We start from the raw sequence: 16,075 nt of genomic DNA on the forward strand, positions 1-16,075 counted from the left end.
GTTCCGGGGGGGGGGGCAGCCATGGAGAAGGCTCCGCCTCCCCAAAAAATGCAATTGTTTTATTAGAATAAAGTTGTAAACTCATAATTTTGGGATATTCCAGTATGTAAAATGAATAATAATTTGAAGAAAACAAAGTAAATATTACAGAGTAAATATTTTTGTGTTCTATGAGCATAAAGTTGCAATTTAATGAGAGGAAGGAATGAAGGAATGTCCCCATTTATGAGAGGGAAGTCAGAATATTATGAAAACATATTCATATATACATATTCAGAGAAAAAAAATCATCCACTTACCCAAAAATAAAGTCCTCATGTTGGAGGTAAATATTTGTTCAATTTATGGGAATAAAACTGCAATATCATGTGAATAAAGTCTGAATATTAGAAGAAAAACATCATTTAGGAGAATGACAAAAATGTCATAATTGTATGAGAAATGAGAGCATGAATTGAATAATAACATACTCCAAACGTTTCCTTATTGGCGTCTAGAAGGTGTTTTGCATCAGCACACTTGACTGGAAACAGGAAGTGGATGTTTACCCAACCTTCCACAGGCAAAGTTACGCAACAACACCACATCAGTGATGCATTGAGGGAGTGAGAGTGTGTGTGTGTGTGTGTGTGTGTGTGTGTGTGTGTGTGTGTGTGTGGGTGTGTGTAGATACAAAAAACTCCCAAACAGGAACTGCTTTTTGAGCGGGAGAGGGAAACACAAATGGGTGTGCCTCAGGGTATTTGCTCTCTCTTCTTCTCCTTTCATCAACCTGTCATCCAGTTCCTCCACTCCACCGTGTGTGTGTGTGTGTGTGTGTGTGTGTGTGTGCGTGCGTGCGGCATACAAAACAAACAAGGTGACAAATAAACATAGTGAGCGTGTTTGCATTCCTCCTTCAGTGTGGGAAAGAAGCGAAACGTTCCACATTTGATTGGCTGCATCTTTTCCAGGTCTAGTCTTCCATCGGGCTTCCTGGGAATGGAAGAGGAGCATCAAGAGGAGCATCAAGCACAATAAAAATAAGATGGGAAAACACAAAAAGGGAGATACAGAACAAGATGTGTGCTCCAGGCTCGGGTAAAAAATGCTAGCGATTAGCGAGGCTATGTTAGTCCGTCAGATCAAAATCATTAGCTGCTACAATAATAATAACGCTGTATTATTATTATTATTATATAGAATACATTATATAGTATTATAGGTATTTCCCATGACCTCCGTTGTTAGCTAGCTCATATGAACTCATTTATGTCATTGAACACATCATTTTCAGAGAAAAAGAAATTCTGTTGGGTTCACAAATGTTAAGACTGACTCATTAAAAAGACTTGATTGTCATCACAAACACAACAAGAACAAAATGTGTGCTCAGTCCTCGTGTAAAAAGTGCTAGCGATTAGCGAGGCTATGTTAGTCCGTCAGATATAAATGTTTTTTTACGTTAGCCGCTACAATAATAACATGGCTGTAGCTTGGTTAATATACATAATATAATTGAAATATGTAAATGAACACTGTTGGCTATGGAGGCAAAATAGGTATTTCCCATAACCTCCGTTGTTAGCTAGCTCATATTAACTCATTGAATATATCATTTTTCTAAAAAAAAAACATTATTTCTGTTGGGTTCGGAAATTTGAACACAGACTGATTTAAAAGAATTTCTTGTCATCGTATCACAAAGGCATTGCTTGAAATTAAAAAACTAACATGCCGATACACGATACCGCCAAAACATGGGGGTGCCAGACCATGACACCAACAGGAAGTGAACACGGAAGACAACGGAGTGGCCATTTTACTCCACGGAAGCAGACAAGGCAAGGCTGTTTTCTTAAATAATATCATTTTTTATTTCATGAGTCTAAAAGAATCAATACAATCTAAAGTAACGACGTAAGTTTAAATTATCATCTCTTAGTTGCATCACAATAATAATTATTCAAGATGTGAAATATTTACAATGAAAAACACAGCAAAAAGGGAGCAACAGTAACCGTTGATGTACGACCAAATGCAAAAAAAACAAAACACCAAACTGCTCAAACACCAAAGAGCTCCAATAGCAAAAAATTGAAAAAGATTTGAATAAAAACGCCATGAAAATCAGATGTTTCATAAACATTATCCACAATATTTGTACATTTGGTACGTCTTGGTAAGTAAACTCACGTGTCCAAAAGTGTGTATATTGCATATATGCCGTTTGTACCTTAAGTGGAGGCCAACAACTCTTTTGTTTCTTCAAAATTTGCAGTTGAGTCACAGCAGTAGAAAAATGGCGGCGTGGCGTTTGCCAATACTATCCCATCCCGCGAGTTATTCCATGGGAAAAGAAAAGGAGAAAAAGGAGGCAAACCACAAGTGGTTAGCGTATAACTTAATTAGTGCTTTTGTTGCATCACTCCAACACAAACTATGTACACTTTCAAACAGCAAACGTATTTCTTCTTGCTTCTTCTTCTAACCTCACACTATCTACACGCTCCAAGTACCAGCTAATCCTTTATTCTGTCTTTTCACTGCATATTGTGGTGTTCTGTCAGGGCTTTGTGCGTTCCCGACCTCGGAACGCAGCGTGTACTACATTCAACGCGTCTTGTGTTACAATCTACTAAAGTTTGTAAGTGCAAGACCATGCATTCGCTCCTCTGCCCGGGGATTCGCCCGAGGCTTCCACCATGGCAGCGCCAGGCCCTGGTGTGGGTTTAAGCTTTGGACTCGGGTTGACCACATGGCTCGGCGCCGCCGTGAGGCAAAAGGTGAGTGTGTGTGTGTGTGTGTGTGTGTGTGTGTGTGATGTACAGTTAAGACTAGGGATGGGCATTTGACTACATTCCATTCATCAACTTATATTAATTCATCAACAATATTACATCAATAAAAGGTACAATATTATGAGAAAAAATACTTTCAAAGTCCACAAAAAGAGTTGTACATTTATCATGAAAAGGCATCGGAACATCAATCAAAACATGAAAAGTCAAGATTTTATGAAAAAGTTTGAATTTGTTCAAGAATGAGATTAGCGGAAAATCATCAGAATTTCAGGAGAATTTTAAAATATATATATTTTTCCAGAATAAAGTCCAAATATGGGAAAAACAGACTTGTCATTTCCTGATGAAAAGGCATCGGAACGTGAGTCACAATCACGAATAAAAAGTTGAATTTTTAGCATAAAAGTCCCAATATTCACAAAAAGGTGGGTTTTATGATATAAAAAATGTACATTTTCAAAGACCAAAAACTTAATATTCAGGCGAAAATAAAGTTAGAACTTTCCAAGGAAAAATTTTTAAAAATGTTCAAAATCTGTTGGAATTTTAAGAGAAAAGGAAGAAAAATTATTATGGGAGAAAAAGTAAGTCAAAGAATAAAGTAAAGATGAGGAGGAAAACCATTGAATTTTGCAAGTTACAATTTCTAAAAATGGGATAGAATTTATAAAAAAAAAATACCATCTGGATTTTCTGAGAATACATTTTTATGCAAAATTTAGAATTGACCAAAAATAAAGTACAAAATAAATTGTAGTTTTTTTAGAACAGATTCCAAATATTAATAAAATAATCATATTTTTTACCACGAAATAACTTGATAACTAAGTAAAATTATATTATGAAATTTTGTGCTTTCCTATTTTGTTAAGGAGGAATTTTAGGTGAGAAAAAGAATTCCGACTCAACTCATGAGTTCATCGTTCATACGACGTTATGGATCATGCCCATCCCTAGTGCTGACATGCAAAGAACATGAAGGAACATGAAGGAACACGAAGGAACATGAAGGAACATGAAGGAACATGAAGGAACATGAAGGAACACGAAGGAACATGAAGGAACATGAAGGAACATGAAGGAACATGAAGGAACATGAAGGAACATTGGCTTCCACCCGACAGGTGAAAGGTGAGCAGGTGAGCAGGTCCAAAGTGTTGAAGGTGCTGAGACTTTGGCTCAGATGTCTGGGTGATCAATAACCGCTAAATAATATAATCATAGATGATCTGCGTGGAAATCTCAGAGTGGCTCATTCGTTGCGACTGAAGGTCCAAACTTGAGGGCCCATCAAGGCGAGAGTAAGGCTTTGGATCGGTGATACCGTTCTTTTCAAAAATAAAAAAAAGAGAGAGAGAAAATAAATATTTCATATATATTTCTATCAACTATGGGGGGGGGGGTAACCAACCTGTTTTGTTGTTATTGAGGTAGGTTTCTTGATTTATTCGTTTTTTTAAATATGTACCAAAACGCCACCTGGTTGAATGATTATTTATAGAAATTCCCACATTTGGAAAAGCGAATGCATCCATCCGTGATAAATAAATAAATATTTAGTATGCATTCATTCCATTATTTGTATTCTTTGTGGTTGTGGTTTGCTTTTGTGTCTTTTCAGGGTGTCTAACCGGCAACCCTTCATACGCACATCAATGAAATGGTGACCGACAAGTTGTCTGTTAAGTCATCAGCAGCAGCGTCGGGCGGCTCCTCAAAGGAACATTTGTGGCAAAGGTCAAGTGTCCGTGTTGCTATGGCGATGACTGCAGTCCCCGTGACCTCTCGGAGACGACAGCTGAGAAGGGGGGCGGGGGGGCCGGTGGGCCGGGGGGGTTGTCAGAGGACATCGGCTGCAGTGCGCGGTCCAGCTGTTGCCGAGGCGACATCGTCACTCGGCTGCAGCGGCCCACGACGACCAGGAGGGACAGGAAGGAGGGCGGAGTCAGTGGCCTTCATTCTGAAATAAAAAAACAAAACCAGAAATCGAGTTATTACGTTTAACTAGACCTGCACCAAAGCAAATTCTTAAAGTTGCATTTTTTGGCAAATCCTTAAATCTCCAGCCCCCCCCCCATTATGTATACTTGCCAAAATGGCTGAAAGGCATCGCTCAACACAACAGCAACTTCAAATGTACTTTTTCTATTTATTATTATGAATGTAGTAAATATTAATAAAATATGTTTTTATTTACTTTATTATTTTTACTGTATTTATGTTGTATTTGATTGTATTTATGGTTTATTTGATTGTATTGATGTTTTAGTTTTATTTAATTGTATTTTTCTTTTGTTTTTATTGAATTGGATTTATGTTAAATTTTATTTTATTGAAATATATATAACTATACGGACGTGCATAATAAAGTCTGAAAGTGATGGATGGAAGTGTGAAAAGAAATTTAATTATACCAAAAAAAAATTGTATAAATTCCGAACTAAAAGGTACATAAAATATATGGGAAAACGTCATACAACCAAAATGTAAATAATTTAAATTTTGGATTTATATTAATACATTTTCTAATAGAAAAAAACTTTAGAAATTATGGAAAATTATTGATAAAAACTTTAGAAATTATATAAAATGTTCAAATCTATAATTAACATGACCTAAATTGATATAAAAATATAGACATTTAAAATACAATCACGTGGTCACCAAAAGCGGCCATTGATCACATGGTGTCCTGGCTGGTCCGCCCATAGTGGACCAGCCAGGTCCACTATGGGCGGACCAGCCAGGTCCACTATGGGACATCCAAAATGATGTCAAATGGATCCGTGGTCTGTTAGTCTACTGTAAAATTCCCATTACACTCCCGAGTTATTCCCATTCATAGCTCCGCCACAGTGTGGCTTTCTGTCCCAGTGGAAAACAGCGCTGACCTTTGCCCCCGCTGCCCCCGCTGCCCCCGCTGCCCCCGCCCCCATGCACTTGTTTGAGAGCTTTCATTTGCATGCAGCTATCAAACAGGAAGTCTCGGCCGACAACACACACAATCACAGCAGCTCGGCCGGCCGCATTTCTTCCCACCTCCCCTCCCAGCCCCCGCCCCCCCCAACCCCCCCGGAGGCGAACAAGAGCTGTTTTCACAAAGCTGGATGTGATCGTCATTGGCTAAAACAAACCTTTCATTGAGTCCAGGCTGACCCCGCCCCCCCACAACACTCCTACTATAAACACACACACTTTGTCCTCTGTTGGCATCATAAATTGGTCAGATGAAGAGGATCATGTCATCCTAAAACGCCTTTTGGGAAAATACACAATTCCTCAGCGTTTGGGTTATTAGAGGGCAAAAAGGGAAAGGTGGAAAAACCACAGTAACGGAATCAACCAGACTCGGAGAAAGGGGAATGCGGTGAGGTCATGGGACCGCCGGCCCATAACAATCTGTGTGTCCGGGGGGGGGGGGGGCTGGTCCAGACAGTAGCCTGTCGAGGCAAACACTCGGGTGAGGATGACTGAGATCTGCCGGGAAAATGATTCATCTGACATCTTAGGATGAATAAAGAATAATAAAGCCGTCCTGAGGAGACCATGAATAAACGTCACAAATGTCACAAACGTCACAAACGTCACAAATATCATAAACGTCATAAATGTCATAAATGTGTCAGCACACAAAGTAGGAAAACAACAGCAGGGACACACGTGGTGGCCACAGAAAGGGGGGGGGGGTCCATCAAGGAGTTCTGAACCCAATGGCTCCTACAACCCTCCTCTTTTTTTCGGGGGTCACATAAAAACGCCCCCTTGCCGTCTGACCGCCCCCCCCCCCCCCTCATACTCTGTTCATGATTTATTTAGCATTTAGCTCTAGCAGGCTAAATTTAGCCTGGCTCCATTCAAGGGGGCGGGGCCTGGTCTAATCTGATGAACTACAGCATTTACAACTTTGGGAAAAAACACACAAAATCAAAACAGGCTTCTCTACGAGTCTTAAAACAGAGTTGTCCAATAGGATGACAGCTTTTGGGGGGCCACAGGGGGCTGGGGAGCGGCCCCTCTACACAAGCAGGCTTCTCTACACATTGTAAAATAAAATTGCCTAGTAGTAATTAGTGTTTTTATTGCTGAATATATAATATTTACTTGAATATGTGTTTTATTTTCTATAATAACAGTAGCTGAGACGAATCAGCAACCATTATTCATGATGTTTTGGACGCAATAGAGCGAGGGAGTGATGTTGGAAGCCCGTTATGGACATTTCCATGATGTTGACGTATTGGTTGAACATCTGTGAATGGTAGCGTTGTCCTGCCATCCCGTTGTGCTTCTTTGGACAGCAAAGTTGACAGCAATCAACAGCGCCTCTGCTGGTAGCAGCCAAGCGCTGCGCCCCATTTGGCCTCCTTTAAGTCAACGATCCCAGAGCGTTTTCCAATTCCCAGTTTGTATATTGAGGCTCCAAGAGGCTGTTGACATGTAACCAAAGAAAAAGTGTGCAAGTCCAAATGTCAAAGCGATGAGCAGGCTGGGATACGTTGTGTTTACATTCCGGGCTCCTGCTGGCTGACTGGTGAAGTGGCTCCTCCCTGAGCTAGCCGTCTATCATGGATCCACTCCCCTACACAAACAGCAACTGCCTCCTGACCTCTGACCTCCCACACCTCTGCCTGCCAGCCGGGCTCAACCTCTACGCCTGGGGAGCGAGGACAAAACGACTGACGACAACGTGGCTTCTGAGTAGTAGTGGTTGTCCACGAGTACTAGGATGTCTTCTCAAGGGACAATACTACACTGAAAGCTAGTAAACGTTAGAGCAGTCAGCGTACAGCTGAAAAAGACGCCACGGTGAGTATGAGTACACAGTGGACATGTCCAAATTGTGCCTTAATCCTCTTGGGCATGCATTCAGCGGAGCTGTACAGGTTGTTACTGGAATCCTCTATGATCCCATCACTGGTGGATGTTGGCCACCTTACGAGAATCACCTCCTTCATTGGTGGGTCTGGGCTCAATGCCCCCTTGCAGTGAACCGCAGCTCCCCAGTCCTGGTAGCACTCATGCAGCCCCAGGACATGACGCTACAACCACCACGCTTGACTGGAGGACACAATGAATGAACTCGCCACTCACTTGCGTTGCCAGCTATTTCCACAATAATAGCTTAGTGTTGACTTCTTTTCACTGGATGCTAAATCCATACTGCTACTCAACTCAGTAGCCAACTACTCTAAAAGTATTGTCAAGTGTACCTGTGGAATGAACTCATCGGTTTGTTTTGATGTGGGACAAGACAAACAAAGGTCCACGCCCTCGTCTGAGGAATGCTTGGTATTTGAGTTGTTGTGTTGCATCATTTCATCAAATAGCTCAGCTATCAGTTTGATCTCTGGAGGAATCACAGGTCAACATGTTGGACAAGTCAACCAAGCATGCTCAGGAAATAAACTGACATTTTCACGTTAGATTAGTACGTTTTTGGTTTGATATTTTGACTTTATTCAAAATTACAGCAATTGTTTCCATTACAGTTTTTTTCAAACTATTTAAACTTTTTACATTTTCTTATTTACTTTCTTATTTTCTGATAATTATGATTTTATATTTTGACTTTTCTCTTGTAACATTATGAAGACAATTCATTAATATTTCAATATTTATATATATTCATTAATATTTGGAAGTTATTTCTAGTCGGAATATTACAGTTATTCTCTTGAAATGATCACCTTTTGTCTTAGATTACAACTTTTTGCCTTTGCAAAATGACTGATGATTTGTTTTATTGTTAAATTGTATTTTTAGAAGGTGCCGCGGGCCATTCAAAAACACCCCAAACCACTTTGGACACCCCTGCCTGGTGTAGGTCAGAGTTCACCCTCAAGAGGCCACAGCACGCCAGCTCGAGACAAAACAAGCTGCTCAACAATGTTTAATCCCCGAAATGAAGGTAAGCCTTCTTACCTGCGAGCTATATTGAGAAGAGGGTTGATTTGGTTTTCTATCTGCGAACAGAACATCCCGCCCTTGTGTACTCTCAGGAGTTATGTATCATGCTGCCTGTAGGGGGGGGGGAGGGTGGGCGGCGAACGCCGGGACAGGTGAAGACTCGAAAGAAACTAAGTGTTCCTTCGTCTCTTGTGTGTCATCAAATAGAGATAGCGAGCCCTTGTTTGGAGAACTAACGTCAAAAAGGTGCACTGTGTACTGGGACCACATGCGTGTCTTTACTTTACTATAAAGTACATCATGATGACACTCGTCATATATGATTAGCTTAAGTTGCTACATGCGTCCTTACGTGTGAGATGCCAGCGAACAGCAACAAAAACATACTCAATGCCAAATATAGCATGTGTGTGTCAATGAAGAAAAGGGAGGAGGAGGAGGAGGAGGAGGAGGAGGAGGAGGAGGAGGAGGAGGAGGAGGAGGGGCAGGGTTGGTTGCGTCACATGATTTCTGCAAAACAGAAAGCGATGCCTGGAGAGAGAAGAGGCGGGGATTCGGGGGGAGGGAGGATGCAAAAAAAAAACAGGAGGAGGGGTTTCTTGAACCCCCCCCCACACACACACACACACCACCTTCTCCCTGTTGTTGTGGCAGATGGTGGCCGGTCATTAGCGTATTGTCACTCTCCTCCTAAAAGAGCCAGATAACCAGTGAGTGCTGCTTGGTGGGGCAGGTGCAAATACTCCTGACTGAACCCCCCCCACACATAACCCACTCTCGACCATCTGCTGGCGGCTGCGCATATGCAGACAGGAAGACGCACGGCCAAAGTGGAGCGGCGTGTGTACTGGGCTGCTAAATTGAGCAAGGCATGGAGAGAGTGAGTCAGATTGTCCCCTGAAAGCAACCATGCATGCAAGATGGCTGTTCCGACAGAGAGGACGAGGATGTTTGATGAAAAGGTGGTCTAAAAGGAAAAATGGCTGCATCTCTCTAGTTCCCATGGTCAGCGAGGTCAGGGGGTGTGTCTTGGAAGCTAAACAGCCAAGTCGGGGCACCAAAACAACCAACCAATCAGCGTCTCATTTCTAAAATATATCCTGCATTAGCGTAGCATTGCCATCGGGGCTATCAGATGTATGTGTTTTTCTTGATAACTCATAAAAATACTACATTTGAAATCAACAACCCAATAAAAAGTCAAACCGAGTCCCATTCTGGGACCCAACCCCCACTAAAACAGCCACTACTCCACAGTGCAACAACACTCCATATACAGCAATATATAGAATGCACCCCCCACATATTCACATGTGTGTTGAATTTTAGAGCAGCAACTGCCTCCCCTCACCCCACCTCCCCTCACCCCACCTCCCTCCCTCCCTCCACTTCACCCCCCACAGGGTGACTGCAAATGCCAAATGAGGACACGGGATTTAGGTTCCTACTGTTTCAAACGAGAAGCGCTGAACGGAATGTAAACGATTGGATTGATAGCAAGAAAGAAAGCCGCTTAATCCCTGCCCTGAGAAGTAGTAGAAGCAGAAGTTGTAGTAGTAGTAGTAGTAGTAGTAGTAGTCAAAGTAGGGGAGATCCATACCTTCCCATAACCCCTAACTAAAATGTGAGTATGTAAAAGCCACCCAAAAGGGGTGTTGGGGTTGCATGATCAATTCATCAATGAACTGATCTTTAATTGTCCTTGTAGTCGTTTAAGGAAGCCCAATGCCCTTTCTTCGTGCACGATGTGTTCAAAAGAATGCTAAAAATCTCAAATATTCACCTTCCTAAAAGAAATGTTTCAGCGCCAACGCCTCAGGTTTTATTCATATAGCATAGCATAGCATAGCATAACAATAACCCATCTATGTGTTGATGTAACCGGTGTCAAAGCCTTGGCATGTTTCAGAAGTTGGTCTTGGGAAAATAATAAAAAAAACAAAAAACCCGCCCCTCCCATCCCCCTTCAGAGTCTTCCATGCTGCCAGGTCAGAAAAACAAGTGAGCATTCACCTCTCCCAGCAACCTTTGCACACTGCCCCGCATTCCAGTCCTGAAACCCAGTACCTGACAATTGATAAACAACTGACTCACTTGTTTTTCTGGGGAACCCGATGACTTGCACCGAGCGCTCCCGTTTGAACAAGAAGAAGGAGAAGAGCCAGAAGCTGCACACAGACTAACAACACCAATTAGGACTTAGGTGTTTTTGCCAACCAAGAGAGGAAGTACTTGACAACAAGTCCCGTCGCTGGGTTTGTCTTTTTCAGACAACAGCGACTTCTGCCATGCCCCTGTTAGGTCACCTATCCGCGTAAATAATCCCTGCCTTTTAGAGGCATGAAAAGCCAGTGATGCAACAGCACACAGAATGAGGTGAAAGGTGATATTCTGATTGCAACTGTTCTTTCCCGGAAAGACGAGGCGTCAACAGTGTAGTATTCAGTCATATAAACACAATAGCAACCAACACAGGAGCCATAAACCTGTTTTTACACTCGGGTATAAAATGCTGGCTTTTTGCAGGTGTCACTTGATGGGATAAAAAAAAGAAATAGTAGATACTTAGAGCTCAGTCTGATGTGATTGGCGGAGCATTCACACTGCTGTTTTCATGGGATCAAGGCTCCACAGTTGAGAACATTTGCATAAAGGATTACTTGATTGGGCACCTTTTGTGACGTAACCCAAACCAAAACGACGTGTAATGGATTGAATAATAAGTTATTTTTATTTTCTGCTATATTTACATCTTAGATTTGATGAAAAGCGCTCAAAATAAAGGTTTTAAAGACAAATTGTCAACACATAAACACAGCGGGAGAACGCAGAGCAGAGCCCAAGTGAAGCAAGCAGCACCAGAGTTCACTAGCAAGCGGATCCAGGCCCATGTCAAGCTCATGGCACACACTTGGCCGAACGAACCACACTAGCCGAGCAAATGCACCACAGTTCACTTTAATCCAACTGCTAGTGACTTACGAGGTGAAACGACAGACCGAACCCCTGCCAATTATCTTAAGCAATAATACAACAGGTCTTTAGATACATTTTAGTAGAGAAGTACAGCAAACATCACGCTGCTGTGAGATTTCTCCATGTGTCATGGGTGTGACGAGGGAGTGACTAATCCTATCTAAACATCGCCGCCTGCACCTCACAGCCATGTTTGGAACAACTTCCCTCGGTCACCGTGACATAAAACTGCACAACTACAGTATGGTATGTACTGTAGGTTACTGTGCTGTCAACAACCAGCCCAAAGAATGCAATATTGGTTTTGATTAGGCTCATATTATATTATATTATATTATATTAATCAGCTTTGGGCTAAGCAGCGAATGTTCACAGTCAACTATGTGGCCTGCTGCAGGCCGCCAGGCAGCCAGGCAGCCAGGCAGCCAGGCAAGCAGGCAGGCAGGCAGGCAGGCAAGCTGGCACACTACACTCGCACAATTTTTCATAACTCCGGAATGAAAATGAGCTGAGCGCTGCTAAGCAACCGCGAGTCAATCTGCAGAGTACACAGTAGCACTACGACAGATCCTGCTCCAGTGATGATACCACTCCCTTCATGAATGAAAGCCTGCTTGAATGAGTGTGTGTGTGTGTGTGTGTGTGTGTGTGTGTGAGTGTGTGTGAGTGTGTGTGTGTGTGTGTGTGTGAGTGAGAGTGTGTGTGTGTGTGTCTTGCAAAGGCACTCACCTTTGACGGCGGCAGCAGTCGTCTCCTTGAAGCCCAGGCTGGCATAAGGGCTGGAGTTGAAGCCGTTCATGCCATCCTTGCAGCCGCAGCCCGGCTTGAATCTGAGGAGGCCGTCGCAGTCCCCTAACCTGCACCCCCCCAGGGTACCCTCCATCAAGTTTAAGGCAATGTAGTTGAGTCCATTCTGATAGCCGGCCGACGTCTCCCTGCACATGCTGCTGCTGACGTAGTCCTCATCTTGGCCCTCGGGGCTCCTCACGCCGCGGGATACATTCTCCACTGAAGCCGAGCTGTGGCGCTTGGTGTCGTAGGCAAAAGACGGGCACACGGGCGTGACGGTGGTGGTAGAGGAAAAGGTCTCTGAGCTGTGTCGCCGGCGTCCTTGAGGGTCGGCTCGGATGACTTTTGCACCCCTGTGAGGGTCCGCAAGGGTGACAGACATGGAAGGGAGGAGAAACGAGTCCACTGGCGCCGGCGGTACCCCATCCACCACAAGACTGCTGTCAAGGCTCAGTCTCTGGATGCAAGCGGTGGGGCTGGCGGGGGCGGGGGCGGCATCAGCGGCGCACAGAGAAGCGAACGTCATCTCGGTGTAGTCTTCCTTGACTTGTATCTTGTGGTGCTGGAGGGGATATTCATCCACCACCTCCCTCACCTCGGCGCCTTTCCCTTCCTCTTCCTGTATGTCATGCAGAGCAGGCGAGTCCACGGTTTTCGGTGAGGTGAGGTCCAAGTTGACGTAGTCCGAGGGCGGCTGTGACTCCCCGTTGGTCGCCCCGGCGGATGTCACGGCATCACTGGAAGCACTGCTGAAGTCGATGTTAATATATTCCCCAGGACTTCGTGGCTCAGAGGGCAGAGGGTGTTCGCTCATACACGGTAAGGTTTTGAGGGAATCCAGAGCCAGGCGGGTGGGCCGACACGCCCTACTCTTGTGCGCCAGGCCTCTGTCACTCAGAGTCACTCTTAGAGGAGGGGGAGCAGATGAAGGAGTCCCGCCCGGTGATGCCGCGGAGTCTCCTGGGGGGACAGGACAGCAGCTGGACTCTTCCTCTATCCTCTGCCTCTGTAAACACATCACTACATACTGGTCAGTGTCACTGGAACCAGTGCGGTGCAGTTGGCCTTTCAGTGAATGCGGGAGGGTGCTGTGAGAATAAGGCTGCCTGTGCTGGTGCTGGGGGTGCGGTTCTCCTCCACAAGTGCCGAGGGTGCAGTCTCTGGGTGTGAGCAACAAGAGAGGGTCCACGGGGGACATGTTCAGGTATTCGCCATTGGCCAGCTTTCCATCAGTGCTCTCCACGGACATCTTGATGCCACACCACATGCGCATGTAGCCATTGTCCTCCAGGGAAATGCTGCCTGGGGAGTCGGCATGCGGGGCCAGCCCTGCTGAGGAGGAGTGCATCCGGGGATTGATGATCTGTTTAGGAGCAGACACACACATCGGGCTCATGGGCATGTAAGGGTCCAGCTTAGCTCCTGACGTGTGCGGCGCCACGCCAGGCATCATGGCCATGTAACCACTGCCGTCGCTCCTCTGGACATCCCTGTAGTCGTCGGGGAGACTTCCTTTAGGGGAACACCTGCGAGAAGACAGGCTTCCACTCGTATTCGTGGCTCTCATTAGCGTGTACTCATCAAGGGAAGCCGACGACACTTGGGGGAGACACCTCTGCTGGCGGGGGGTGGTCAGGGAGTACGTGCGTTTTCGGTAAGCCTTGTCCAGCTCGGGCAGCCAACGATAGCCGCTCTGCTGGTCCATTAGCATGTAGCCCTCAAGCCCGCTGCCGTCCCGCGAGGGGGGGGTGTCTGCTTTTAGAGACTCGGGGGTGTTGCTACCGAACGTAAGAGGCAGCCGGAGGTCCCGTGCATCTGCGGGGCTTGAGCCGTACTCCTCACACGATATGAAACCTGCGTCACTCGGGGAGCCCGAGAAGGAGGCACTGCAACTGGAGGGACGAGGAGCGCTACTATCCGGACACGAGGACAGGCTGGCCAGACTCGGGGCGGCCGTGGGCGGGGAGTGAGACAGAGGCATGGACATGGACTTACTGTGCTGGAGGGACGAGGATTCAAACGTCCGACAAGGGCGGGCCGTAATGGTGTGAGACCTGCTCAGAAGGGTGCGGTGGACCCCCGGGCTGAGGGGGCTCCCCGTCACGGACATCGGGCGTGTCATGGTGCCGTCGCCCTCGCTGGCCGTGCGAATTCTACAGGAGGAGAATTTACCCACCGGCGACGTTGTAGCCATGCTGTCGGTGCGCGACCTCCGCAGGAGGCCCGTCTGACTCGGGGGGAGGTTGTTCAGGTGCCTCCTGGTGGGCACCGAGATGGGGTTGGTGCCCGACGACTGGCTTTTGCTGCGGGGGCGGAACTCTGACAGCTCCTTCATGGCTTTCATGGCTTCCAGGATGGTTTCGTGGATGTTCTGCGCCACCACCGAGTCGTCGGCTTGCATCCAGAGCTCGCCGGGTCCTGTGGCTGCTGAGCGGCCCACCTCGATGAAGAAGAAGTTGTCGGAGTGGCCACACCTCCGGATGTTCATCAGCTGCAGGGTGACTGAGGCCACTTCTGTGTTGAGTTTGACAAAGCTGATAGTCCGACTGGAGAGGCAGAGCCTGTACACGCCGGTTAGATTCCGGCTCTGCCCCAGCCCTTTGGACTTCATGTTGACCTGCCATACCTCCTTGTAGGCGGCGCTCACCGGCGTGATCACCCCGTAGCTCGCCTCGTCGAATCCCACCAGCGAGGACGCGGAATTGGACGCCGAGCCGTCGTACTCCCTCCCCTCCGCGATTAAGTCCGTCAGCACCCGGTACCAGCCCTCCTGCTCGGCCTCGCTGTCCGCCGCCACGGCCAAGTACTCGTCCTTGGTGTAGAGAGCGATGAGATGTTTGTGCTTGGCGTCCGCTCGCTTGTTGACGTTCAGGCAGCAATCCAGCGGAACGACCCTCTTGGCGGCGGACTTGTTCCTCCATTTCTTCTCGCTCTCGTAGTACTCCAGCCGGGCAGGGCAGCCGTCGCCGGGCTCCCGCAGCACGAAGAAGCGCTTGTGTCCGTGCTTGTGTTTCCTCAGGTAGCCGCACTTCTTCACGCCGGTGGCCGGTAGCGGTGGTCCGGCGTCGCTGGGCGGACTCGCCATACTTCTTCTTCTTCTTCTTCTTCCTCCTCTTCTTCCTCCTCTTCTTCTTCTGCCGGCGCCGCTGCTAACAGGAAGCCGAAAGCGGGAAAACGAGGCGCTTTTTCTTTTTAAGCTTCAATCCTCGTCTTGCTTTTCCCGCAGCTCGGCGATAAATAACACATGTCTGCCGCTGCTGTTGCTGTTGGTGTCCGCCGGACTGGGGAGGGAAAACAACATGTGACCATCTACACACTAAAGGAGGAGGCGGAGGTGAAAATGGGAAGAGGAAGGAAAAAAAAGCCACTACGCACACAGCCAGTGGGCGGGGCTCCCTCAGCTCATTGGGCTCATTGGTGGATTGCACGTAAACGCAACACGGCCGGCGAGCCTCCTACTACTGACACTCTGCCATCTTCCGACACTCTGGAGCGTAGTCGGGACGCAATATATTTATTTTTAGGACGCCCAGCATTTGGCCGATGTCAAATTTATCCAACGGAGACGGCAGTTTGCGTCATTGGGGACGCTTGGATCACCCAAAATCACGTTTAGGCTT

The 16,075-nt window shown here is 46.2% G+C and overlaps 1 protein-coding gene across 1 annotated transcript; it reads right to left on the bottom strand.

Moving 5' to 3' along the window:
* Nucleotides 1-615: 615 nt before the first annotated feature.
* irs2b (insulin receptor substrate 2b) lies at nucleotides 616-15,793 on the bottom strand. Its single transcript, XM_058082325.1, has 2 exons — nucleotides 12,396-15,793; nucleotides 616-4,743 (listed from the first exon to the last, which is right to left on the bottom strand). Exons 1-2 carry the CDS (start codon nucleotides 15,538-15,540, stop codon nucleotides 4,739-4,741), a joined length of 3,150 nt encoding a protein of 1,049 aa, XP_057938308.1. The 5' UTR covers nucleotides 15,541-15,793; the 3' UTR covers nucleotides 616-4,738.
* Between the last annotated feature and the right edge of the window lie 282 nt (nucleotides 15,794-16,075).

The sequence above is a fragment of the Doryrhamphus excisus genome, chromosome 9 (assembly GCF_030265055.1).
Source record: "Doryrhamphus excisus isolate RoL2022-K1 chromosome 9, RoL_Dexc_1.0, whole genome shotgun sequence".
In the NCBI taxonomy this organism is placed as follows: Eukaryota; Metazoa; Chordata; class Actinopteri; order Syngnathiformes; family Syngnathidae; genus Doryrhamphus; species Doryrhamphus excisus.

What these genes read in the sequence shown, in the direction of transcription:
- irs2b (XM_058082325.1), bottom strand. Translation starts at nt 15,540, where the DNA reads ATGGCGAGTCCGCCCAGCGACGCCGGACCACCGCTACCGGCCACCGGC.